The 27,983-nt window shown below is 38.0% G+C and overlaps 1 protein-coding gene across 1 annotated transcript; it reads left to right on the forward strand.

The window, feature by feature from the left end:
- On the forward strand, positions 1-27,477 carry Tnfrsf11b (TNF receptor superfamily member 11b). The gene is made up of 5 exons (XM_047559281.1): positions 1-506; positions 17,546-17,915; positions 21,784-21,975; positions 23,667-23,891; positions 25,818-27,477. The coding sequence occupies exons 1-5, from the start codon at positions 477-479 to the stop codon at positions 26,204-26,206; spliced, it is 1,206 nt and encodes a 401-aa protein (XP_047415237.1). The 5' UTR covers positions 1-476; the 3' UTR covers positions 26,207-27,477.
- The last annotated feature ends 506 nt before the right edge of the window (positions 27,478-27,983 follow it).

Genomic DNA, 27,983 nt, shown 5'->3' on the forward strand with positions numbered 1-27,983 from the left:
GCGGCTACCCAGCGTGCGCCCAGCCCTCCCGCCGCGGGTCCGGGCTGCCAGGAGGCTGGCCGCTGGCGGGAAGAGGCTGGGAAACCTCAGAGCCAGCCGCGGAGACAGCTGCAGCCTTGTTCCGTAGCCTGGTGGCTTTTTTCCACCCCCTTCGCAGAGACCAGACATCCCCGCCCTCCCCCACCCATGCCCCACCTCTTGGGGGACTCTGGCCGCCCGGCTCCGAAAGCGTTAACCCGGAGCTTCCCGCGGCCCCGCTCCCCCCGCTCCCGCCCAAGGTTCCTAAAAAGGAAAGGTGCAGAGTTTGGTCCAGGACAGAGAAATGACTGATCAAAGCCAAGGATACTTCCTGTTGCTGGAACGTTATATAAAACGTCACCGACGCAGTGGCTGCGGAGACGCACCTAGCGCTGCTGACCCAGCCGCTGCCACCGCCGCCGCCGCCTCCCAGCGCCTGAGGTTTCCCGGGGACCACAATGAACAAGTTGCTGTGCTGCGCGCTCGTGGTGAGTCCAGGGCCAGGGGAAGCGGGCGCTGGGCCTGGACGCCTGGGGCGGCTGCCGGCCACCTGGTCTCCCGACCGCCCAGCCAACTGATGGGCACCTAGCTTAACTCTCTCTCCCAGGAGGGATCGGGGTCAGGTTGGAACAGGAAAGTTCCTTCTAGCTGTCCCGTGCTTCCCTGGGGCTCCTCTCCACTCTGCAAAGTTTCTGCTGAGTTTATGGGGCAAGGAAAGAAGAAATTTAGACCTTTTTTTTTGTTTTTGTTTTTGTTTTGAATGAGTTGTATCCATTTGATTTACTTTCTTCATCTCAGATTATTTCCCCCTTCATGTTGTTCCTTATATCTTTGCTTAATTATCTTGGGCTTTTTATCATTCAGCAGTGATATGGCCCCTGAGCGTATGTTGAAAGGAGATGTCAGTTTTAAAAACTATTACATGGAAGACAAGTTGGAAGTAGTGAATGTCACATCATTAGGCTCACTTATACAAGTGTTATGGTCAATTCTGAATCACTAGCAACAGGAAAAAAGATCTCTCTCTTCTCTCTTTCACACTCACTCACCTTCACTGTGACATTTAATATTTTAATAGCTTTATTGTTAAAACAAATTATTCCAGTTCTCAAATGTAATGTGGAAAATGTTGGTGAAATGTTGTTAATTATATGCAAGAATACATTTAAATAATTGAAGTTCAGCACTACTAAATAAGGCTAAGAACGATGTTAAATGCTGTTTGGAAAACAGAGGATCTCTGTAACTTATTTTAGTTTGAGTTTTTGATGGATCATTGTTGATACCTGCATGTAGGTTATTTAATGACCAAACAGCTATTTCCTTTGGAGGGCTGAATATATAAAGTTACTAATCAGACATTTGTGCAAGACTAGGAAAATCCATATATAAGCCACATTTGTATTTTGGATGTGTTGGAGTAAATGTTTAAACTTCAACCTCCAACCCACAAAGTGTGAATGAATGTCTAGGTAGTTTTCCACTTAGTTCCTGTGCTTGTACAGGCACAAATAAGTAGATAAATAACAAAGTCATTCAAGAAAAGTTGGACAGGAGTTCATGTATAAGTATGTCAATTACATACATAATATATACATATATGTAAATTAAATATGCATGCTAATACAGATACCCTGGAGAACTTTTTTAAAAATGAAGCTTTATAAATTTATAACATAAAAAATTGCACAAGTTGTAAGTGCTAATAAAGTTTCTCAAATTAAGCAGTTGTGAGCTGACACACAGACCAAGAAATACATTACCAGTACCCCAAAAGTTTCCTGTTCCTCATCCCTGTCACTGCTATGTTCATGGCCAGAATAATCAATATTCTGAATTGAACACCATACATTTATTTTGCTTATTCTTGAACTTAGTATAAAAAACTTCATGTATTTTTTGGCATTTGGCTCCTTTCACTCAAAGTTCTGTAGTGAAGTTTATCTCAAGTGTTGGAAGTACAATAGTTTGTCCATTTTCATCACTGTATAGTGTTCCATTGTATGGATACAGAACTAATCTCTCCAGGTTTGGGCTTGTATATATAACTCTTCTGTAAATGAGAGGGCATTTTTATTCTCTCTAATCCTTTTTATTCTATCAAAGATAATCTGTTTATTATTAATAATTTTTAAATTCAGGATTTCCACCAAATGATACATGTCCTAATAGCAAGCAGAAATATTTGTCTATGTAGTCTGTATAGGGAGATGCGTATGTAGATATGTAGGTAACACTAATTTCAGGTGCTACAGCATTATCTAAAGACAAAATTTGTGTCTTGAACACAGAAAATACTTTAAATACAAAAGACTTCACTTTGCCTCTTTAGTTTCTGAGATTGACTTAATTTATGAATAATTAGAAATGGACATGTTGTATATACACATACAGAGTCTGGATCCCCTTTTGTAAGTGCAGAGATGCAATCCTAGGAATCAGAAACAATACAGATTCTTGATCTTGTAGCAGCACACCACTAAGCAGTCGGGACAGAGTGAAAAACAGGACAGACACCCTACTGTCCCCATAGAGTTCACCACCTAATGGAGAAGGCAGATATAAACTGTTTACAATTATATGCTCACATTCAAGGAAACCACACAGTTCATGCTCCATATTAACACTAACTTCTAGCTTTATGTTCACAGCTAACTATAAGACAATCTAGAACCAAGTGAAAATGTAAAATAGAAAAAGAATGCAGGTGATATTCAGAGGAGGGAGCATCACCTGGCAGGAGGGTTAGGATATTTTCCTTGTTGGAGATGAAGTCAGGGCATCCTGAACCTAGGAAGTAGAAGAGAAGCAAAATTGTGTGTCTAAGTAGAATTCTAGATTCTTATTTTGAGAGGAGAGGACATTCTGGTAGGCATGCTGTGAAGGGAGTAGGGGCGTCACACCGGCTTTCCTTGAATGCTTGTGTGTAGTTAGGTGGAGACATGCTCTGCAGGATGGGGGAGTAACGACACCATGGTATTTCTTTCATGGTTGCCCGTGAATTACTTGGTGTTCTAGGAACACACTGGTCTAGGCCTAGGGTTTAACTGGTGGCTGGAACTTTCTAGCATGTAGTGCCAGAACCACCCACTGAACTTAAGGTTGAGCTGAGAGTCAATTCAGTGACACTAGAAGTTAGGGTGGAGTTATGGAGTTGTAGAGATGTTTATCCTTCAGGCCAGCTGCCTGGTCTGTCCCTCTTCCTTTAGGATAATGCCCTTTGAGGCTTTTGACATTTTCTTTGTGTTTATTTTGGTTTCCCTCCCCTTCCTCCAGTGACTGAGTCTGTGTATTTGCCTAGCCTTTCCTCTCTCTCTTTCTCTAAAGAAAATGAATACTGTGACATTTCTAGGAGAATCTGACATACTCAACCCAAAACAGTGAGGTTCCCTGTCTACCGCAACCTTCCTGGCCTCTGTCACCTAGCAACCTTCAGTGCAATTCCTAATTTCAATCTGGTTGTTCATTTTACTTTTTAGGCTAAAACCTCAGTTGTCCGATACCATTGGTGAATAAAGAAAGCATTCTGTGCTAAATGTTTTATCCAATTTGTTCTAGAGGGAGAACTCTGGCAATGTTCACCAAAATGACACTAAACACACTCCAATGTTCTTGCTCTTCTGCCCACTAACTTGCCTTCTGGGTTTTTCCTTCTGCAACCCTCAGCTCCCTGACTGTGCTCCCTTTGCATGCAAGTTTTCTGTGAAAAATATTATTTTCTTTAGCAACTCATTCACCAATAGCATTTCCTTTCATTTGCATTCCTCCTTTGTAGCCCAAAATAAATAACTAACAAAATTAAAAAGAACTGAGGAATATACTAAGGAAAAAGAGTAATCTACAAAAATTTATGTATGCAATTTTCAAGGTCTTACCTGATGACGTCTGTTGCCCTTAGGTCTCTGTGATGGAGCAATGATGCCAAAATTATCAGCGTGTCTGTATGTTTTACCCTGTAGGGCAGTAGTTCTCAATTATCTCAGACTCCTTCCCTGCACTTGTGTAATAAATCCTTTGTAACAACCTCCTTGTCTCCCGAAATGAAATTCAGAGTACATATATTTTGCCTCCACATATAATTGTTATAAAATCAATATCCTGGCATAACTGTACTATAAAAGAGTAATGAAAGAAAAGTAATTTATAATAAAATAAGCTTCTCTAGAAGGCATAAAGAAGTTATGATCTGCTGTCATATTTATGTGGAATTGCCACCAGACACACAGCTACAAAGGAAGGGTGGGCTTGTGTGTCACACTCGGGCCTCAAAAGCGTGATCAGGGTTGGCTTTGATGCTGTGATTTTTCTGAAATGATGGACAGATCTTGCTGGAGTTTTAAACATAACAAAGATTAATCATCTCTCAAATTTTATGTAATCAAATTCCTGGAAAAAGCCATCTGTACAACAATTATGTAAAAACGACTTTGCATAAAAATAAAATGGAGTTCCAATCTAGGCTCAGATAATGACATAGGTTTTTCACTTAGATTATTTATGACAGTTGTCAATAGGACATTTGTAGCCATGTGGGACATGGGGTTGTTTAGGACACAAGTAGCAGCAATCACAATGCCCTTAGGGACACCCTTCAAGTTCACATTCTCAGAACTTCTAGGGGTAGCACATCTCCTCTGAGGTCAATCAAGATGAGCTCTTTACAAGCACAGATTTTCATCTTACTCATTACATTTCCATGGTCTCCATAGTGTCTGAAACAAAGGAGCTATGGTGACAGTTTCTAAGGTATTGGTTAATCTACTATCAGTTTCCATGAATGTTCCAGTAGAATTTAGTTTACTCCCAGTGATTAACAATCCCATGTTGACTTAGATCTCTTTCAAAATACTAATATAACACTCTCCCTATCTGAACAATATTTTAAATATTCTTATATGCATTTCTACTGCGAAGATTCATTTCAAGGACTGGGATTTAATTCAGTGGTAGAGCTCTTAGATAGCATGCATCCTGGATTTGATCTTCAGCACTATTAAAAAAAATAAATAAATAAAAGATGCATATCAATACTTTGTGAAAGCTTGTACTTAAACAAGCAACAAAAATAAACCACATTCATATATTGATCCTTGAAAATGCAATATAAACTCAACTGAACTAGATTTCTCACTTTCCCATCTTGTTGGAGTGTGTGCTTTCTTAAGTGATTGTGGGGTTCATGGTATTAAGTTTGGGCAAGTGTTCATTTTAGATTTGAGAAATGTTCTATGTTTGTAATAACTGCCAAGTAAGTGTTGAGAATCAAGAAATTCTAGACCATGGAAGAAGCCTGGGCTGGAGATAAAAATTCGGGTCCTAGAGAATCATAGAGAAAGATGATTTTTCGTGACAAAAAAAAGAGAGGGTGAAGCTGTTCCCAGGCCACATTTCTGATATCGATAGCCTGGTAAACAAAATGCAAATAAGAACAGCAATGGCAGCCACATGTTTAGAAAAGAAAACAAAAATCAAAATAAAACTTAGCAACCCACAATAGCAGGAACTAGTGAATCGGAAATCCTAGCAACATCTGTAAACTATCTATGCAAGAAGAAAGAGTGAGGTATGGCCAACTTGAAATAGATACAAGGACAGTATTTTTATGTGCCATGTAATTAGTTTTTGGAACTCAGTACCACAGAATATTTTGGGGTAACTAGCCTAGAAAATCTAAAAAAAGAATTTTTTTAGACAGTTGTAAGGGATAAGAATAGTGTTGCGACATGATAGGTAAGAAGCTGTGTGGTACCCACTCTCTCTCACATTTACCTACCTCTCTAAATTAGTGTTTCACAGCCAGAACACTTGACAGACATACCCAAATGGTTTCTTCCAATTACAAGTGACATAGTTTCCTAGGTGCTTGGATAGGTTTTTGAACTCTAATTTCTTGGCAGCACCTGACTAGCCATATCATAAATGGACAGAGGATGCAAGAGAAATGAAGCCCTTCCAAAATAGTAGTATGTTGTTAATGGCCTTGATTTATTACTTTCTTACTGTGAATTTTTCAAAAAAATTCACTTCTTTAGAATTGTAGTCTTACTGTGAAAATACTGTTTAGTTTCCTTGAAACATCTCATTTTAAATTTATGTTTTTATAAAAACCGTATATATTTAAAGTATAAAATATAAAGGGTTTGGTACATGGACATTGTGAAGTGATTACTACCATCTAATTAACACATCAGTCTGCCCACAAATGTTTTGAACTTGTCTTGATCTTGCTATTGATCTTGACCTGGTCTTGTCTTGCTTTTGGTCTTGTGTTGTATTGCTGAATAACAAAAATCTTGTTATTACTTTCTTGTTTAAAAAACTATAGTTTTTTTTTCCTTGAAAATATGAATATCAGGACCCTATTCTTTATGATTCCTCTCACCATCACTTTGCATGATCACCACTGGAAACAACAAAGTGTAACTGAGGAGTTCAGTTGTGAGCATTGTGACAATACTCTGCAACGGCAAGGGCAGAGGAGAGACGGGGGCTCTGATTTCTTAGTTCTGCCTTAGACTTTGAGTTTTAATCAGTGACTCCACTTCTCTGGGTCTTACTTCACACATGTCCAACATAGAGGTGTTGGAACAGGTAATATGTGAAAGGTGTACTTTAGATTTAAATATTTTTCATCTGAATTGAAAAATAAAAGATTGATTATTACTGTTTCCAACCACAAATATGCAAATGCCAGGTTTATTTGTGTATAAAAACATTACTCTATAGGATTGTTTTAAAATAATCTATTTTGTCAAAATTTCTTCTGCCCCATCACTTTACATTTAGGTCAATGAGATCACAAGAGGAATCAGCTTTTGAAATGTTACCTACTTTTAGATAGCATGACTTATGTAATTTAGGATCACAAATTATCCTTTTAAGCCAAAAAATATCTTCTCATTCTGAAACAAGTTCTTCTTGTCTTTAACCAGTGTGCATAGAAGTTGTTAATATGGGTATTTTTTCATATTTCATTTAGTGAAAAGTCAGGTCCAAGACATTCCCTCAGGACTGAAGAGGTATAATTATGAACACTAGCAATCTCCTTAGACTCATTGAGCAGAATTTTCTTTGAATTTGTATTCACAAAGAAGTACTTGACAATTGCACACTGCTCTTTGGAATAAATGTCAAACCTTCAGGCATAATAAGCATGATAATAGGTAGCTTGGCAAGACCATTAAAACCTGCACTTGAGTAATACACCAGACTGATAGACAGAGGACCTCTGACACCCACACTCTGTTTCTTGCCTCTTCTTTTACTGTCCAGTAAAAAGGAAGAAAAAAGAATCAACTAGGTTGGGCTGAATAAATGTGATCTAGAAAGTATGAGTGATGTTTTTGGGGGATGGTGTGGTAGTTAGTGCTTTTTCACCTATTGTTCTCAGTTCTCCTCCCAGAAACCTGCCAGGATTCCAATTCCCAGTCTTTCCCCAGTGAAGATGCAGTGGAGGAGAATATGACTAGTTCTGGTCAATGACTTGCAAGTGAAAATGATATGTCATTTCCAAATTAGCACGCTTAATTGCCCACATATGCTCCCCAAATGTTGGGGTTTTTGTTTTGTTTTGTTGTTCTTTTCTTTTTACATAGCAAACTGGCAATTTTCCAGATATTGGTTGCCCTAGGTCCTGGACAGGGGACTTTGCTAAGAGCATTCGCAGAGATAGTAGCATGGAAATAAAACTTTATTGTTGTTCTTAAGCCACAGATATTTCAAAGTTGTTTATTAGCTCAACATAAAACCCAACCAGATCTGACTGATTTAGAAGCCAAATCCCTGCTCTGTCTACTCATTGAGGGGCATTAACTACAAAGAGAATTTAAAAATCACAATGGCCTAAATCTATAATGCTAGATTACCAGTTAAAACTCCTTCCTCAACAAAACCAATACTAGATTGTTGAAAAAGAAACTCTTCTTTTTTCCACTGCTAAAATTTCAAAATTGAGGCAACTGAAAGGCTTATCTGGGCTGCAAATGAGGAAGCCCAACAGATACTTAGTAAGAGACTAAGTCAAATACCTATTATGTGAGTGACCAAACAGAGATCATGTTTTATTTCTTCATTGTTTCTGAGCATTCCTTTGTAAAAGTTCACTCATCTTCTTCTACGACTTCTACCTAGTTAAGACCAGCCATAAGAAGGAAACCACAAAATAGAAAGATATTAACTGCTTTTAGAATAGATATCATATTTGAATATCACAGGCAATATTTCCCTTAAATGTCATAAAAATCCTTGGTGTAGCGATTAGTATCTATTTTGCAGATAAAGAAAGCGAAGTTCAGAGAAGTTAGGTAATTTTCCCCTAAGGTTACCCAGATGAGAAGTTCTTTTTTACTTAGTGTATGCTAATGTCTAGTAGTTGAGTCTAGTGAAAAATACTCATAAATCTGAGCCATGTCTCTGGGTACCTTCAGCTCATAGTTCTCTGCATGAAGCACATGAGGGTCAAATCCTTGGACAAAGTGATTCCAATATGACTTTATTATTTATTTTTATTATTTATTATTTAATTTTATTTCACCTCTTTTTCAACTCCTTCAGCTTTAGGGAGCCACCATACTTTTTTTCTTTGGCAATGAAATGTCTTGGTATCCTTACAGGATATGAGTCTACACCCAAACCCTCTAGGTAACATGAAGCAAAAAAGCTTATGTTTCAGTAGCTTATCAGAAAGTGCAACCCTGGAGAAGCAAGAGTGAGCATGTGATGAGTAAAGTAGGAAAGGAAGGAGCGCCAACATGGGAGCACACTGCTAAGAGAGGCTTGCCCAGCCTCGTAGGACCACCTGCAGAAAGGATGTATGAACTACTGCACTGCAGAACCAGGGAAGGAAGAATTGGCGTTCATCAGGAAGGATGGATGGTTGCATAGACAGATTCATAAAGATCAGAAAAAAAGGACATAGATCAATGATAGATCACACTGAATTCCATATTGTTTTATAGTTGATCATTGACATATCTGTCTCTTTTATAAGACTGCAGATCCCCATAGGGAAGAGCCCGTTGATTTGAATTCCAGCTCAAACATGTGCTAGTTCTATGGCCTTTGAGTCATCCAACTTCTGAGACTCAGTTTCTTCCTCTGTGAAATGGGACTAGTCCCATTCCCTTAGAGGTAGGTGGAGGGATGGAAGAGCGGGGCCTAGTCCAGAGCCTGCTGTCTAACAGAGATCACAATCGACTCTCCTGCTATTGTTCACCAAATCATCCAGGACCTCAGTAGGGTGTTTCCCACACTGCAGGCACACAGGAAATAGCCACGCGTTCAACTCATAACGGGCTTGATTCCATTTTCACTCCTGGTTCCTATTCCACATTATTGCCACCATGGCTGTCCCTCCTTTCTCTCACCCTTACCCATATGTTGATTGGATTTTAACAGGTTTCATTAGCTATCAAAAGGATCCATTGGTGTGGTTGACTGCAGGATATGTTCCAAGAGAAGCACCATAGAAATAAAATGGAAATCCAAAACGAATCTTCAGAGGTACCAACATACTAAAAGTATTGCCAGTGGTGAGCCTGCGGGGCCAGGGATTGGCCAGAGAAACTTGAGGAAGTGTTGCTACCTTGTACTTGTGAAGGGACCTGAAAGGAGAGCATTACAAGGCACAGGACACCATGGTGTCCAGAACTGATGTCATGTCTCAATCTAGTGATAACCAAAAGCTCAAGAAAATTTCACTCCAGGGAGTGAAATTTTGTGAGTCCTGTTTATCCACATTAAGTGTTTACCTGGTACTACAAGTTCTTTCTTCTGAGGGTTTTTTTGTTTGTTTGTTTTTTTGTGTTTTTTTGCCCTTAGTTGTTAATCTGTCAAATGTTAATTGTCTATAAAAATCCTCTGAAGCAGCAAAAGTGTCATAAGCAAATCCATTCTGACAATTCTGATTGATTCCCAACACAAACAAGGTACTGCTAATTAATTTTAAAGTCTTCAGACAACTGCAGGAAACTTCCGAGAGGAACAAAAATTACACTCAAAGTTAAATTGTACCTGGAGACAGTTCTTCAGCCCCAAGGGAAGCAAAACAGTGTAGAATTGGGTCCAGTAATTCATCTAATAAATCATAATTATTTGTGTTTCTTGTCCCCTGTTTGCCTAGGAAAGCCGTTGGCAGCAAATAAGTCCTGTCGAGATGAACAGATTTAATTCATTTGCTCTTACTTCCTTACCCACAGACACAATCCTCATTCAAACAGCTGGCTATTGTGAAAGCAGTGGTAGACCTTCAGGTAGGGAGCTGGCAGTACTAGATAAACCTCTCAAATGAAATGCCTTTCTTACACATCGACCTTTAAAATTGCAGCAACATAAAAATGGAATAGTCCATTCAAAATTCCATGCAAAATGAAAGATGCTTTTAAAAAATACCTTCCTTTAGGCTAATTCTATCATGCCTATCATTTTAGATGGGAAATTGCAGACTTGGCTCTTGTCCTTGCAAATATATCCTTTATATCTCAGATATTTATCTGTATCTATATGATCCCCAATGATCCTAATTACACATAGTAGGTTTTCAATACAGCTGTTGAGTTAAATGCAACGAATGTGGATATACTCAATACTTTCTACGTGTACAACCTCATGCTAGCATTTAAGGAATATAGAGGCAAACGCTTTCCTATCTGAGTCCTCTAAGCCTAAAATCACTTGACCAGGACCAAGAAAATGACACCCATTGGGAAGATACTGAAAGTAATTCTGTCAAATCAGCCATGCTTTTTCTGGAGACAATTGAGAACAGAATAATCAACTTAAGGCACATTTTAAGGTGTGTAGCTTCCTACTGACCAAGAAACCTCAAAATGTCTCCTGTCTGATTCCAGATGTCTTTACCATTTCCCACCTCCTGTGTAATTAGCAAATATAATAATGTCTCCTGCTTGTTTGGAACTTCCTTCCTTATCACATTTATTTGTCCCCCTACTGGTTTGAAATATGCCAGTTGTCTGAGGGTAACACAAGGATCATTCTCATTTTATCAGTGAGTTAGTGATCTGGGATTACTAAGCTAGTGGTAGAGCTGAGTTTGGAACCTGGTACGTACATTGCAAATGCCAGCTTCCCAACTGAAAACGCTTTTATAAATTCACAGTTTTCAAAACCCATATTCATTATTCATTTAGTATCCTTCTTGAAGTTCTCCATGATGTTCCTACATTTTTACCTTCTTTTTCATCCGATCTCTCAAACATTTGTTAAGGCCCAAAGGTTAATGACTTTGTCCTTTCTACTTCTATGCTATTTCCTTGGGTGCTGCTATCCACTTTTTCTGCTCTTAAAGACATTTATGTGCTTATAGCCCTAAAAGATGTGTCTTCAGCTATATTTCTGTCCTGAGTTCTCAACGCACAGTTACATTCATTTGCTAAGCATCATCACTTGTCTCAAAGATGGAAGTTGTTCCCAACTAAATCCATTATCTTTCTCTATAACCATCTGCTTCTCCTGCTGACAGTAATCAATGGCAACATCACATGCCTAATCATTAGAATTCAAAGGCACACTCTTCAACTGCTTATTCTAGCACCACCCTCTCCCAAAACTATCAGCCAACATACAAGATCTATCCCTTCCTCTCCTCCATTACAGTGTTCCTCTTAATTCCTGACCTGTTTCTCTGTTGAACCTTTTCTTGGTCTTTGTTCTCTTCTCTTCTGCCTCCAGTTCCTTTTCAGTGAGAGGCTGATGAATATTTTACATCAGCCTGGAATTTTAGATAAATGTTCTTCTTAGCTATGTTTCTAGAGCATAGCCATTGTTTCAATAAATATTTGCTGAATGAATGAACAAATGATTTACTCAAGGAATGTGGAGGGGAAGGGCCAAGAAGAGGACCTGCACAGTACAACTATTAAAAAAAAATTAAAAGTTGACCCTCATGGGAAAATAGCTTATTTCTAATAATTTCTATAATTTAGACTACAAAAAATATTTAGGAAATTCAGCATGCTATGTATTCTGGATGTTTTCTTTCATGGTTAAGATGAACTAGAAAATGGCATGGTTTCCAAACTGACCAGAAGTTTAGCTAACTCTGGATAGTCCTCAAATAGTTCTCTGCGGCAAAGATCATGACGAGGGATCACAAAAGGAACTCCCAAACCAAATGGTTATTTCAGGCTTTGCGTGGGCTGCTTTTAATGAATCTTCCATAAATGGAAACCCACTGGGTCATTCATGGTTCTGCATACCAGAGAGCAAGCCCAGTGCTATGGGATTGGCTGCATTGCGTAATGCAAAAATAAGCTTGCTGGAGGAAGTGTTTTCTTTTGTTGTTCTGATGCATGAAGCAGTAGAGTGCTCTAATCAAATCGCTTGTCAGCTGAGAAATTTCCAACTCAGTAGCTTTGAACAAGAGCTAGTCTTAGTACAAAGAGAGAAAAGTCATTGTCAGTTCACCTGGACTTTAGAAAGGCTTTGGTTGGTCTTCTAACTCTGGTGGTCTCCTAACTCTCTGCCCTTGAGTCTGAATGAGAACTAAGCACTTGAGGGCTTACTTTTGGACTATGTGCAAGGGCAACAGTATAAGTGAAAGCAATGGTTCAATGTTAAAGAATTTGAACCTTCCCAAAAATAATTCTATGGGGAATGTGCTGTAGGTTTGAGTTTTGCCTACAGTGAGTACTATGACCTGGGACAAGTTAATCAACCTTTCTAAGACTTATGTTTGTAGCTGGTGGAGACTTAGTGATAATAGTGATAAAAAGAATTATGAGTACTAACAAAAATATTATATGTGCTACTTATGAGCCCATTGTCTGGCACAGAGTAGATTTAATACACATATTTTGAATGGAATAGACAAAATGGAGATCCATCTTCATGTTACCCTTTTTTACCTGCTCACACATACCTTTACCATACTACTCTATTTTCTAAATATGGGGAACTATTGTCACAAATTTATATGTGTTTGGGACCAATAATTCAACAATCAATTATAAGATCAGAGCATTTAATAATAAATATTATACACATATGTCTGAAATATTTTATTTTGACTTAAAACATTTAAATAAATATTCATTCACCTGTACTTTGAGATATGACCAACTCTTGTTGGAATTTGTGTTTGCTAACTAGAGTCTTATGCTGTATTTCCTACAAAACCCTTCTCTGTGAGTATAGCCCATCCATTCTGTTTTAAAACTTGAAGATACTTATAAAACTAATTGATTGTATATAACACTTCTTTATGCTTTTCTTAGTATTTTTTCTACAATTGTGTTACCTACTTTAAAGTCTATGGTGGGTTGGTAGTACTGTAATTTTTGCAGGGTTTTTGTTTGTTTGTGGGAGGGGGTTGGTAATTTTATCTTAATCAAGTCATCCCAAAACATTCAATTTACTTTTCATAGATCTATAATTATTTTTGTATCAATGTTTGATAGTTTACGTATTTCATTGAATTACTTTATTATAGTTACAATTAGCATAAACTGGATCAGCAACAAATGTACAACTGACTTTTGTTAAGCGTGCAACTTCTCCAGGAAGATCAGGCACGAGATGGCATGCTAGAGAACAGGCATAACTGACAGCACACTGGGACTTTAGGTGGTTTTTCAGAAGACATGGAAGGCATGAGTGAATCTGAAAAGTGGAAAGAGGCAAAAAAGACTTCAGCTGTACAGAGGGGTTACACAAATAGAGTGGAGGAAGAAAAGTGAAGGGGATGAGACTAAGGCATTTGCTCCCAAGTTCTTTGGCTAATTAAATTGCCAAACCAAAGAAAAGAACATGATAGAACTAGAAAAGGCTTTAGAGAACAACTGATTCAGCCCAGCTACCCTCTTCACTCATTACAACCATCTGCTAGCATTTGATGGATGAGGGAGGGTGGATAGGCTTGAAATAGAAAATTCTTCAGTACTTGCCAACATTAAAAATGGAAGATGAGGGGAAGCATGAGGCTTTTAGAGAGGCACGCATAACTCTGTCTTTAGGAAGAGGTGTGGAAGCTTGGGGAAGAAGTCCTGAACTACGGGCTCAGTGGTGGCACACTTTCCTAGCATGTGTGAGACACTGTATCCGATTCTCAGCACTTGCATATAAACAAACAAACAAATAAATAAATACAATAAAGGTTCATTGTCAACTAAAAAGAATATATATATTTTTTTTAAAAAAAGAAGAAGATTGGAAGACTTTCAGATTCCCTTCAAGAAACAATGGTTTCCACCAAAGAATGACTAGACGGAGAAGGGAAGGAGGAAAAAGAACAGAGAAAATTCAACTTCGTTCATTTTAAGTCAAGTGCAAAATACAGGAAAGGATGGCCTCTTCTATAGAAGGCACTTTGTGCTTTTGCAGACACGTTCGTACATGTGTCCTATTCATATGGCTTTTGCAGATGTTCATTAATGGTTATTTGGAGACTGCACTGCGCAGAAATTTTTTCTTAAATTCTTACTAGGTTTTAAATATCAACTGGTGAAGGAACTCTAGCCAGTGTTCCGATGGTCTTTCCTACATCTTCATTTTCCTTGATTTTTCAGGAAATGCAGAAGAAAGTAACAGAAAGGATTGCGACAAAGAACTCTATTAATCTTGACCATCCTCTGTCCAGTAACCAATTCCAGAAATTCTGTGTGGGAATTGGGGCTAACCAAAGATTGAGACCTAAACATCCAATTCTGGCCACACAGAGTTCTGTCTTTTTACCAAAGTGGAAATTTTTCAAATAAAACACAGAGATCCTATTGAACTCCCTGAAAACAAGCCTGTAATTCCTCAAGGCTTTTTAATTTTTAAACATGTAGATGATGTTTCCATATGGTAGCCTTGGAGAAACAGCCTTTGCTGTTTACTCTCTAATTCTTAAGTCAACCTTATTTATTTATTCTTCTCTGAACATTTCTTTCATCCCAACTTCCCCATATCTTAAAGAAATGGCAACTAATTTCCAAAGCATGGTTTCAGGAAACCAACAATGTCATGTCCAATTACTTAGAAAAATATAAATATTATTAGCATTCTTAGTCATAAAGGTTGAGTATCCTTTATCTGAGAACTTGAGACCAGAAGTATTTTGGATTTTCATTTTTTTTTTAATTTGGGAATATTTGCATAGATTTTTACCAGTTGAGAATACCTAATTCAAAAATTCCAAATCTGAAGTATTTTTCTGAGCAATGATATAATAATGCTCAGAAAGATTGAGATTTTGGAGCATTTTAGATTTTGGATTTCCAGACTGGGAACATAAGCATCATTGGTTGGGATTTCCCATCCCATCCCCATTACTAAGGAAGAGTCTGCACTGATGAACAGATGGGCACAGCAACCATGTTGTAATGGGAACAGGGCAACAATGAGAAGTTAGGCTGGGGCAAATCATCAGGATGTGGCTCACTTAACTGTAGCCCTTGAGATAAAGGGTCTCTTTGGGTCTCTGAGTCACACCTCTTGAAAGCAGACAGAACTCCAAAAGTAGCTTTCCAGGAAATTTAAAGTACACAGCAAGAGAATTTTTTTTTTTTTCTGATTGCTTTCATATGTACTTACAAGTTTTTAAAGGAAAACCTTATTCAACTGCATTGAGAATTTTAGAAATGTTTTGGACTAAGTCCATGCACAGGGCCCTGAAAGATGGTGTTGCAACATACTCAAATGACCAACCAGAAAGTCTGTCATTTCATCTTGCTTTATTTCCTTCAAGACAATAAAAAGCCCCCAGGGAAATTCAAGAACATGCTGTCCCCAGAAACTCCCAGGTGAAGAATCTGTCTTGCAGACTGCTGAAGCCAACCCTAATTTTGCAATAGACTCTGCTTTTTTGTTGGTTGGGAGTCCCTTATATCAAAGCACTGTTTGAAAATTGCTCTTTGCTAGAAGATCTATGGCCCTGGGTGAGGATGTTTTGTTCTTTTCTTCTGGTTTGTCAGCTCATAAACTTGCCATGTTCCAGTACGAAATGAATGAAGTTACATTAAAATATCCAAATGCTTATGAAAAAGGCCATTCTTTACCTGTACTGCCTCTAATTCAAAAGGAATTGATGTTTCTTTAGCTTGGCATGCTTTTTCCAGGTCAGGGGGTTTCTGTGACATTTCTTGAGTTCTGCAAAGAAGAGGGCTTGGAAAAAATTATTGTGTTTGGTTTGCCACCTCCCAAGAGCCTGAAAATAGTGTTGATTCCTGCACCAAAAACAAACAATAAAAACCAAACAAGCCACCCCCTACACACAAACAACACTGCTCCCTCTTAGTGTGTGTTTCCTGAAATTAGTGTGAAGAATTTCACCAATGCTCTCTTGAAGCACTGACGATGTAGAATACAAGATAGAGGCCCATATGAAGCTGGTGAAACACTTTCTCCCACTGCAGACTCCTTCCTGAAACCTTGCCTGCTCCCTGAAAATTTCCCCAATTAACTTAAAGAGAAGGAGTCGTCTCATTTTCTAGACATGAGAGTCATGAGTGTTGACCCAAATGATCTTTGGAGAAAATGTTGACCTTAAAATTTCAGTGGCTGATGAGCCTATGGAAATCGTAGTCTTGCCAGACTCAGCAGCATATTCCTGGTGTTCAACTACTTGTAAGCATTCGACATGGATCATCATTGAATGGATGAGGACTGTGGGTGTTACCATGTAACTTCACACATCACTAACTCTTGACTTCGTTGTTTATTGCTCATCATAAAGTCTTAGACTAGGAAAACCCAGAGAGATATCATCTAGTCTTAAATATGGCTAATGTGACCACCCCTCTTAGAAATTATCATCTTCCCACCCTACCCTCCATGTTTCCTGTCTCCTTTAACTAATCTTTTATTTTTAACAATACTTCTATTAACATATCATTTATATACAATGTATTTTCTTAATCCTCCATTTGGATTGTAAATGCTACAAGGGCAGTGTTTCTTGCCTGTTTTATTCAGGACTGTATCTCAGGTACTCAGAAACTGTCTTATTAAGGATTCAATAACTAGTTGTCCAATCAATAAATGAAAGAAATTATTAGTATGTGATACATGTATTAGAATCACTGCAGGAGTTTTGGGGAGTTTTTCTTTGCTTTGTTTTTCTACTCCCCTAGCCCAGCTCCGCACTCATGAAGGTTAAGAGCTTAAGGCTATGAATCCCAGGAATCTACATTTTTAGTAAGGAGTCTAGGTGATTTGGTTGCAGCTATTCTGGAAGCCACCAGTTCATCTCACTAATCTAGAGAAAATGTTAAACCCAGGTGTACTTCTGGTCACATGGTTATACAGCAGGTCATCAAAGTATAAGTTCGATTCTGATGAACTTTCTGCTCCAGTCATATATGAGCATGAATTTAACTTAATGTATGTATTACTATCCACATTCATGGTCTTTGAATTTGGGACACTGAAACCAAAAAGTATGGTTTCTGAACTTATTTTGTGGTGCATCTGAAAAGACGGAAGGGCCTTCAGCTTAAGTAGTAAGGGACTTTTTGAGTCCAGTGCTGCCTTTGCATAGAACAGCCTTATTTCCAGGCTAACATGCCACTGTGTCTCTTTATCCTTGTAGTTCCTGGACATCTCTATTAAATGGACCACCCAGGAAACTTTTCCTCCAAAGTACCTTCACTATGATCCAGAAACCTCTCGCCAGCTCATGTGTGACAAATGTCCTCCGGGCACCTACCTAAAGCAGCACTGTACAGCCAGGCGGAAGACTGTGTGTGCCCCTTGCCCTGACCACTACTACACAGACAGCTGGCACACCAGTGATGAGTGTCTGTACTGCAGCGCAGTGTGCAAGGAGCTGCAGTATGTCAAGCAGGAGTGCAATCGCACCCACAACCGCGTGTGTGAGTGCGAGGAAGGGCGCTACCTGGAGGTAGAGTTCTGCTTGAAGCACAGGAGCTGTCCCCCGGGATTTGGAGTGGTGCAAGCTGGTACGTATCTGCTTCCAACATGCAGAAAAGTCAGGAGTGTGCAAAGCTAGACAGTAGTGAAATATCTGGGGGACACTTTAGTCCTGACGATAGTAACAGGATGGCAAACTGTAAAGGTAATGGAACCTGCTGGGTATGTACGGTGTATCTGGATTGCTTCCAAAGGCCCTTTCTCTGAGGAATACTTTGCCTCTGCAGGGTAATTTAGTGAAGGATCTCAAATGCAGCAAATTGCTCCCTAATGAGATGCATGATGGATTGCCCTTTTTTAAAGGAACATGCTCTTAGACGCGCTGATGATGGTGGATATATACCTCCATGTTTCACTTCAGCATGGACATCTTCAGACTGCAGTGCTTTTTGACAAACATCAGAAATGTTAATTGATACCAAGAGAGTAATTATGCTGATATAAATGAGGCTCTGGAGTGCTAACAATGAGCAGTTATAATTAATTATGTAAAAAATGAGAATGGTTAGGGGAAATGCATTTCATTATTAAAAATGAAGCTAGTTCTTCCTCTAGCACCCGAGTGGAGTATCTGGGAGGATAAAGACTCTAGCAGCCTCTTTAAGCAGCTTATTCTTTATGTTAGACAAAACAGATGTCAAGCCAGGTGGAAGCCTTGACCATAAACAAAATGCTTTCCCTTTCTGCATTTCCAGCAGCGTAGGTTAGGGCCAATGTGCACACAGTCTTTTAAATCTGCAACCTCACATTCTTTTTCTACTCATTTGCGAAGCTTCCATGTAGACTAGAACTTCCTCCTGGCTTGGGAAAATCAAGACTATTCACCTACTTAGCTGGAAGAAAGTGTAATTTGCATAGATAACTGAAGCAATATTTCTCAACTTCAGCACCATTGACATTTGGGGCTGAATTCTTCCTTGAGGGCAGCTGTCCTGTGTACTGTAGGGTGTCCGGCAGCAACCTTGGGTGTCAACAACAGTCTCACCACCATGGAGGCAACCAAAAGTGTCACAAGTCCATTGGACTAGTAAATGCTAATTATTTGTAACCATTTTAATTTTCAAAAGTGATAATATATAACCAGGTGTGGTGGCACACACATGTAATCACAGCAACTTGGGAAACTGAGGCAGGAGAATCACAAGTTCAAGACTAGCCTCAACAATTTAGCAAGAGCCTTAGCAACTTAGTGAAACACTATCTCAAAATAAAAAATAAAAAAGAAATGGGGAATGCAGGTCAGTGGTAAAGCACCCCTTGGTTCAATCCTCAGCACGTGCACTCATGCACACACACACACACACACACACACAAAATTATAATATATAAAGTCAATTGTTAGATGACAAATACTTTCGGTCTAAATGCATACAAAGAAAACATCTCCAAATTGAAATCTATTCCATTTCCTTAGTAGTGAATCTCAAAAACTTAATCATAGAAGATGCAAATTGCATGGAGATCCCTAAAATGCCTCCAGTATGAGCATCTGAGGAAGCAGTAAACTTTTAAAAATGTTAATTTTCTACTTTTTACTGTGTGATATTTGGGACTCAGATGCAAAACCAAATTGTGGAGTGAGGGAACTCCATCCCAAAAAACCAAATCCATTTCATTCAATGCAGTAAGTAGTATGTAAAATAATGAAGCATGGTCTATGCAACTTAGAAACTGGAGAATTCTGAAAAATAATGGAAATGGGGAAGATGTTTCATGTGCATGAAAATATGACCGTAGAATGAAGTACATAGACAACCAGGAGACTGAAGCCAGAGGTACATGTTTTATTCTGTGGCACCATAGTGGGGTTTACTTATCTCTTTCTCCTTAAAAACCCCACATGGTGGTTCCTCATGGAAAATAAGAGGTTTTCATCCCAAAGACAAAGAAGCTTTATGTACTCTTAAACGTATTTAATAACCATTCATTTGGTGTTGCTGCTGCTTTTAAGTTAGACTGTCTTTTCTCCCTGTTTTATTTACATCATTCTATCTTGGTTGGCTCTCTGATTTTCTATAAGATTACCTATAGCTACCATGGTGAATTATAAACTGTAAAACCAGACTACTCTCATCGTATAATATTTCACATTTTGCCTGCCAGGATATAATTTTTATATTTCCACTGATATTAATAGGGCAGAATCATTACTTAGATGAATAAATCTTTTTATATATAAAAAGTTCTATCAATTATAAAGAGGGAAGTGCTCTCCAGAAAGATCATTAAAGGAGCCTGTAAGCTTATTACAAAACTTTAGTTCTACCATTCTTTATTCTTGTTAAAGAACTTTAAAAGCTAACTTACCTAAAATACCATCTCATGCGCATGATCTTCTCATTAAGATGCACGAGAAAACCTAAATATGTATCCAAAGAATGGCAAGGTTCTTTGTGTAGAACCTGCTGGAGTCTGAAAAGGGACTCTTGGGTCCACAAGTCATTTCCTAGTAAGTTAGCAATGAATGAATGTGATGAAATTCCTGCTCAGATATCTCTGCTTATGATATTGTAGAATTTGGGTGTGGAATTGAATTCCATTTAAGAAAAGAGATATAGTAAGGAAGTACATTTAAAAAAAAGAAAAGAAAAGAAAAGAAAAACCTCCTTACTTTGTTAGCTGGTTCCTAAGATAATGATAATGCCACTACAATGCTGAAAATAGGCATTTAATATGTGAAGGTTTCTGGCTGTGGTTTCCCCTTCTCTTTTTTTTTTTTCTTTTCTGCAGCCCTTTGTCATTTTTATAGGTCAATGAATCATCAGTATTTTAGAAAGGGAGAGGAGATAAAACTAGAACCAATCTATTTGGCTCCTTTTTTCCCCCCTCTTTTTCATTTTGGTAAAAAAAAATATATATATTTAATGAAGTAGGAGTTTGAAATTTTTAATAAATGAAGTTTAATAACTTTCTGTAGCTTTCATTTGTCTCTTTTGCATTTGTTATCTCCCATAAACCAGAATTGGCCTGTAAAATCTACATTTGAATACCAAAGTCTAAATTGTTCAACTAGCTTACACTAGATGGAGATATTTTCATATGCAAATACACTGCAATGTCAGATCTATCCATGCATAATAGAGTCAAGGGTTTGAAGTTACTTAGTTTCCACAGTATCTTTGGTTGCTGACTGGTTCATAAACTGTGATTAGCCATTTCTCCAAAAATATCAAATACCTCACTACAATGAAATGAGATGTCCTTGCGGTTACCTTTCCTGAAGTCTTAATGATGTGCTCTTTCCCTTAACAGTTCAAGCAAATGTTATATCACCTTCCATTTACTCTGTGACTTCGTTGTAGGCTCTCATTTTTGAGTCAGCGGCCAACTTTACTGCCACTTGCAAAAGTTTATTGTAACGTAAATTTTTACTTCTCAAGGTTAGTACGCTTATGAGTTGCTTTGCAATTAGGATTCAGGAAAGAAAGAACTTCAGCAGGAACTGATTGGAATTTAATGAGGCAACCTTCAGTGGGTGCTGATTTCGAAGGATGATGTTACAGCAGACACATAGCAGTTACCTTGATGATATTCCAGGAATAATTGTGTGAAGAATGCAGTTGACAACACGCCTTCCTGCCACTCTAGCAGAGGCAGGACTAATGAATACCCTCCCCTCCTCTCCTTTCCTCTTACATATCAGGATCATTTTGTAGGTAACAGCAAAACAAACTTGCATTTGTATTACGAGAAGGGGAACCTGCCTTAGGGGCTGACTGTAGAAGTTTTGTTCTGTCTAATGAAGTGAAAAATGAAAATGCCTAAAGTTTTGTGCAACATAATACATAAAAGTAGCAGTAAAAACCAAGTGAGAAGTCTTTCAGAACTGTTTTAAGAGAGTATCTGCTGTGAAAGTATTTAAGAGAAAGGTGCTAAATCGCTTGGTATTTTCTCTAGGAACCCCGGAGCGAAATACGGTTTGCAAAAGATGTCCAGATGGGTTCTTCTCCAATGAGACGTCCTCCAAAGCACCCTGTAGAAAACACACAAACTGCAGCATATTTGGTCTCTTGCTAACTCAGAAAGGAAATGCAACACATGATAATATATGTTCTGCAAACAATGAATCAACTCAAAAATGTGGAATAGGTAAGGACATTCCAAATTCTGCCTTTGTGTCATTTTATCATCTTTCTCTGAGTAGAACACAATGGACTCTGGCTAAGTTCTCAAACTCACATTTTCCCTTTCTTGTTTCTTAACCAGCTTCACAATTGCTAAAGCCACAATTCAAAATCTCTGAAAAAGTCCTCATCTTCTCCCAGATATCACCCCAAACCCTCACTCTCTCTCCCCCTTCATTTCACATTCAAATTCAGTGTTATTCATAGGTGATGTCTAGTTTGTTGCTTGAGGCCAAATTAGCAGAGTTCAAATTGTACATTTTATCACTTTCAAGAATGGCTGTTTTATTAGCTAAATTATAATTGGCAACCAAGAAGCAAGATGACATAAGCTGACAACAAATTAGAAACATAAACTTGGCTCTGTAACCAATGGATTTAGAGGGGTTAGTGCATGAAGCTCCAAATCCTTCTGGTGGTCCTAAACTCTTGATTCAGTAAGGGTCACTAACACCAAACTCTAATGATCTGAGCCTGCCCCATGTCGTTGGTGACATTTATTGGACTGGAGTATGTGCTTACCCTGTCACTCCCACCCCTTGACTACTGTCAGACTTGCCCTGGAGGATATATCATGCCAAGGGTGATATGCCTTTTGCATTTAGCCAAACAATGGCATGGACCAGCTTGACTCTCCCCAAACATCTTTGTAAACTGCGTAGACGTATATGAAGCGTAGGAATGTGGGTTGATATATCTACAATTCCAACCAAATTTCTGCATTTTTTCACTATGTCATCAACTTCTTAGACAAGTTCTTTAGCCTCTCTTCTTTTTTCATCTAATAATTGAAATAAAGAAAGAGACAATAGAAAGAGTGACTCTTAACTTTAGCATTCTCTTTAATTTCTTTAGTTCATTTTAATTTTATTTTTGTCATTAATTGAACACTTCCTGTTTGCCAAGTACTTTGCTATATAGACTTTTTAATATTTACAGAAACACTGTGAAGTATAGGTGTGAATGTCAGAGGCAGTTTCAGGCCTAGGAATGATGAATCCAAAGACAATATATGGACCCTAACCAAATACTTAGGCCATTGCAATGCTTTAGTGAATGACATGATTTTTAGGTTTGGTTTTTTTTTTTTTTTTTTTTTTTCAGTTAATGCATGATTATTCTATGGTGTCATACTGGGAATTGAACCTAGGGTCTTGAACATGCTAGGCATGTGCTTTACCACTGAGCCACAACCCTGTCCCTCAATGCATACTTAGAAATCTATCTGCCTTGTTTCCACAGGTAAACTGCATGTATATATACATGCTCCTTATAGTCAGTGTTTATATTGGTTTTGACACTGATCTTGAAGTACCCTGTGGGCACTAAAAAAAATATTTGAATGTTTATATTTATATAAAATTATAGAATTTTTGTCAAAATTTAGAATTTATTTGTATCTATTTACATTCTTATTAAACATTTATTAAACCTTCCCGTATCCCAAATGCCCATAAAGAACATTAGAAAGCACATAAGTTCAGTTAGACTCCATCTCTAAGAGCATCCAACACAAGGTTGATCTTCAAACTTTGCATTTTAGTAAACTGTATCTTGAAAAATGCTATCATGTTGATTTTTGTTTGTTTTTGTTCAAAAGACTTCCAGAAATCCAATCCTTGAGTAAATTTTCTTGGTTTTCTCACTTTCCTTTAGATGTCACCCTGTGTGAAGAGGCATTCTTCAGGTTTGCTGTTCCTACGAAATTTACCCCTAACTGGCTCAGCATCCTGGTAGACAATTTGCCAGGAACCAAAGTAAATGCAGAAAGCCTTGAGAGGATAAAGCGACGGCACAGCTCACAGGAACAGACTTTCCAGCTGCTGAAGTTATGGAAACATCAAAACAAAGACCAAGATATGGTCAAGAAGATCATCCAAGGTATGCATTCCTGAGACAGAAACTCAGTCTGAAACCAGACACCCATTTGTCGTAAAACAGCAGTGAAACCATGTGCCTGCATAGTTGTGCACGACATTTCCTTTTCAGAATCAAAGTTGGACTGCACAGTTTTTCAAGTGACAATGTAGATGCTATTCCTACAATAGTTGTGTAAGGTTTTATTCTTACCCTTGGCCCTAATTTCTATTTAAAGTACATTGAATACTCCAAAAGGAAATATGCACTTCAAGTACAGGACTAGACATTAAGGAATTTGTTTGCAGACCCTTTAGCTATTTTCTTAGCCTCCCTGCATGCCTAGGAGAAGGTCTTCAGCCACTTTGGGTCTCGTCTCACATTTCCACCAAGAAGCTATGCTCTGTATTTGGCAGTTTTCTTCAGAGAGATGCTGCATGTCTCACATGGATCCTCCCATTCATTCTTACCACATGACCTGTTTTAAAATCGCCATTTAAATGGCATGTATGGTGAGGATTCATGAGATAAAGTCTGAAAAGTGTTTGAGCTTCTTGGGTTAAAAAAATGGTTAAGACCATAGAAATGAAAAGTTGTACCCCATTTGTGTACAATGAATCAAAGTGCGGTCTGTAAAAATAAAATTTAAATAAAAAAATAATAAAATGAAAAAAAGACCAGATATTCTTATGTTTTAGAGATTTCCAAAGAATCTCCTTTAGAAATGAATGGTGTGTTGGCAAGAGGAATTAAGATACAGAAGGAGACCACACACACACACACACAGAGAGAGAGAGAGAGAGAGAGAGAGAGAGAGAGAGAGAGAGCGCACCTGTATGTGATGGAAAATACAAAGAATGTGATAGAAAACACAAAAAGAGGAAATCCCTGTGGACTGTAACCCTTCACAGACTGTAAGTTTTAGGATATACAATGGAAAGAGTTCTAACTTCAATTATCATTGGGAGAACACGTCAGAAAATTGAGGGTGGTTTTCCTAAAGCAGACAGTGCCAATAAGAAATTCGTTCTGTTCTTCACTAGTAGTTAAACAACTGAGCTTTCCTATACCATCTTGAAACCCTCAAACATCTGGAACCAGAGTATTGAGAGTTGAATGCTTTTGCTTATGCAAAGAGCTCACTTTTCTTCTGTTTTCTGGCAAAACAAAAGTATTCTTTGAACATATAATTAGCCCTGAAGCCAAAAGAACAGGAAATAGAGAATCGGAAACTGTTAGAATTGGAAGGGACCAAATTCCCTATTTTCTAAAGGAGTATATTACAGCCCCCAAAAGATGAACTGACTTTACTTGCCTTCAGGCTCACAGATACTAAATGACTCATGTTGCTAATAGAAAGTTAGTTACTGCCTCCTGTTTATGCCCAACTCACTGCTGAAATAGCCTCTGGATGTGTGTATCCTCCAATTCCTTGGACTCAGGCTCCTGGGTTTGCAGATATCTGCCTTACAGTGGTACTCCTCTAGTGCTGAGTGCATTTATGAAAGACTAGTTAAAGCAGCTCTTCCAAGAGTGCCCATATCAGTGCTCCACTAGTGAAATTTGTATTATAATGTAGCTAACTTGACTACTTTATTTCTTTATTTTCCAAACTCTTATGGTCTCCAATTGATCTTTGAAAACTGAGAGTGATTTGTCTTTATTTTTCCACTCTTAGTTTTCAAAATTAGGGACTCTCACAAAGCTTCATTGGGTGCCTAGAATATATAGCATATTATCCTATTATAATATGAAGTGATATTTATCTTAGTTCTCAGAAATAACGAGTGTCACTTAAGTCACCTAAAAAAAAAAAAAAAAAAAAGAAGGGAAAGTTTATCTTTAAAATTATGAAATTCTGTGAGAACCTTTTGCCTCAGGTTGGTTTTTTGATGGCATTAGATGAATATAAATGATGTGAACATCTCTTTGGGCTTTTGCTTTATGCAGATATTGACCTCTGCGAAAATGGTGTGCAGCGGCACATTGGACACGCAAACCTCACTTTTGAGCAGCTTCGCAGCTTGATGGAAAGCTTACCAGGGAAGAAAGTTGGAATAGAAGATATTGAAAGAACAAGAAAGACATGCAAATCAAGTGAACAACTCCTGAAGCTGCTCAGTTTGTGGAGAATAAAAAATGGTGACCAGGACACCCTGAAGGGTCTGGTGCATGCACTCAAGCACTTGAAAACCTATCACTTCCCCAAAGCTGTCACACACAGTCTGAAGAAGTCCATCAGGTTCCTTCACAGCTTCACAATGTACAGATTGTATCAGAAGCTATTTTTAGAAATGATAGGGAACCAGGTCCAATCAGTAAAAATAAGCTGCTTATAACCAGACTCATTATGGGCCAGATCCAATGGATAAGTAGACTGTTTCTCAGGCATTGAGGGGGTACGGTGATTTCTTTCTCATCACTAATAACTAATTTTTGCCACAGGGCACTAAAAGAAACTATGGTGTAAAGAAAGAACTAATATCTCCCCAAAAGTTCAATAAATCCCAAATAATTGATCCAATTATCAGGACTGGTCCAGTATCCATTGACTGTATGTTCCCTTGTTACTGCTAGCAGTAATTCAACTGGAAATAATAATAAAAACTAGACTCCATCATGCCTTTCTAAATATGGGAATGTCTAACTTAAGTAGCTTTGAGATTTCAGCTGCCCTACAGGTTTTTATTAGAAATCCACGTTGTTGTTTTGTTTTGTTTCAGTTGCAAAAGTTACTAATATATCTGTAACACTATTGCAGTATTGCTATTTATATTCACTCAGATATAAGATTTGTACATATTATTGTCCTAGAGAGATATGGTATAAGACTTAATTTTAGAAATAAAAACTATATTCTGTTTATTATTATGACAAGATGAAAGAGATAAAATATATATTTTTTAATGGGAATTTTGTAGGGTTTTCTAGTAGATGTTGCCATTTTTCCTGTGTGGAGTGTTTTTGTAATATAATTTTATCTGTATAAGCTGTAATTTCATTTTATAGAAAATGTATTATTTAGTCAATTGTTTAATGTTGGGAAGTGTGTGAATTATAAATTATCTGAATATTAGAAGCTCTGAGAAATTGAATGTACCTTATTTAAAAGATTTTATGGTTTTACTATATAAACAACATCATTAAAGTTTTCCAAGATTTTTTCACTGCTTCTCCTCTTGTTGGTGTTTGAATGGGACCTTATAATGGCCTGAGCTCTTTTGATTTCTCCATTCCTCTTTCATCACAGGAACATTTAGAAGTCATTAAAAATGAAGATTCCTGGGCCAACCAGCTGCAAATTTCAGGGGATGAGGGCAGAGGCCTGCATTTTTAACAAGCTCCAAAGCAAAAAAAATTTTTTTTTACAATAAAATTGGAGAATTTCAGAGGTCAGGTGTAGTAAACAGGTGGTACAAGCCACTTACAATTGCTGCTGCAAATACTGAGAAGCCAAAGTACGTAAGTTCTTTCAGTTGAAAATAATAGAAAATGGCACTACTGAGTTTGAGAAAAAGAAGAAATTAATTGAGAGGATGGTATGTTGTTTGGGTTGGATAGTAGGTCCCCTAAATTTATATCATAATCCCAAGAGCCTGTAAATGTTATCTTACTCAGAAAATAAAGAAGATTTTGTAGATGAATTAGTGTATCACTTGTTCATTGAGGAGGTTATCTTCCATTGTCCAAGTGGACCCTGAATCCAACAACAGGTGTCTTTATAAAAGACACAAAGAGTGGACAGACAGAAAAGGAGGAGACAATGTAGACAGAGAAAGAAATGGAAGTGATTTCCATAAGTCAAGGAAGCCAGAAGTGACCAAGGGCAGGTTTGCTCCCAGCACATCTCCTACGAGCAGAGCTGTGCTGACCCCTTGATTGTTGGATTTCTGGCCTCCAGAACTGTGAGAGCATAAATTTCTATTGTCACCAGTCACCCAGTTTGTGGGAATTTTCTACAACAGCCACAGGAATCTAATGTGGATGGCATCCAAGCTTCAGAAAAGGCAGAAGCAAGGGACTCTGTGTCCCTTGCAGGCCAAATTTCCTACTCTTTCTCCTAATCTCACATCTCTATATCCTTCAGTTTGAAGTTGCAAATTCCTAGGAGACAAT

This window comes from Sciurus carolinensis, chromosome 1, assembly GCF_902686445.1.
Source record: "Sciurus carolinensis chromosome 1, mSciCar1.2, whole genome shotgun sequence".
Taxonomy (NCBI): domain Eukaryota; kingdom Metazoa; phylum Chordata; class Mammalia; order Rodentia; family Sciuridae; genus Sciurus; species Sciurus carolinensis.

Bases quoted from the DNA above. Each gene is read 5' to 3' on its own strand.
- Tnfrsf11b (XM_047559281.1), top strand. From the start codon at position 477: ATGAACAAGTTGCTGTGCTGCGCGCTCGTG. The intron at 21,976-23,666 runs GTAAGGACATTC...ACTTTCCTTTAG, and splicing joins AACTCAAAAATGTGGAATAG to ATGTCACCCTGTGTGAAGAG. The intron at 23,892-25,817 runs GTATGCATTCCT...TGCTTTATGCAG, and splicing joins GGTCAAGAAGATCATCCAAG to ATATTGACCTCTGCGAAAAT.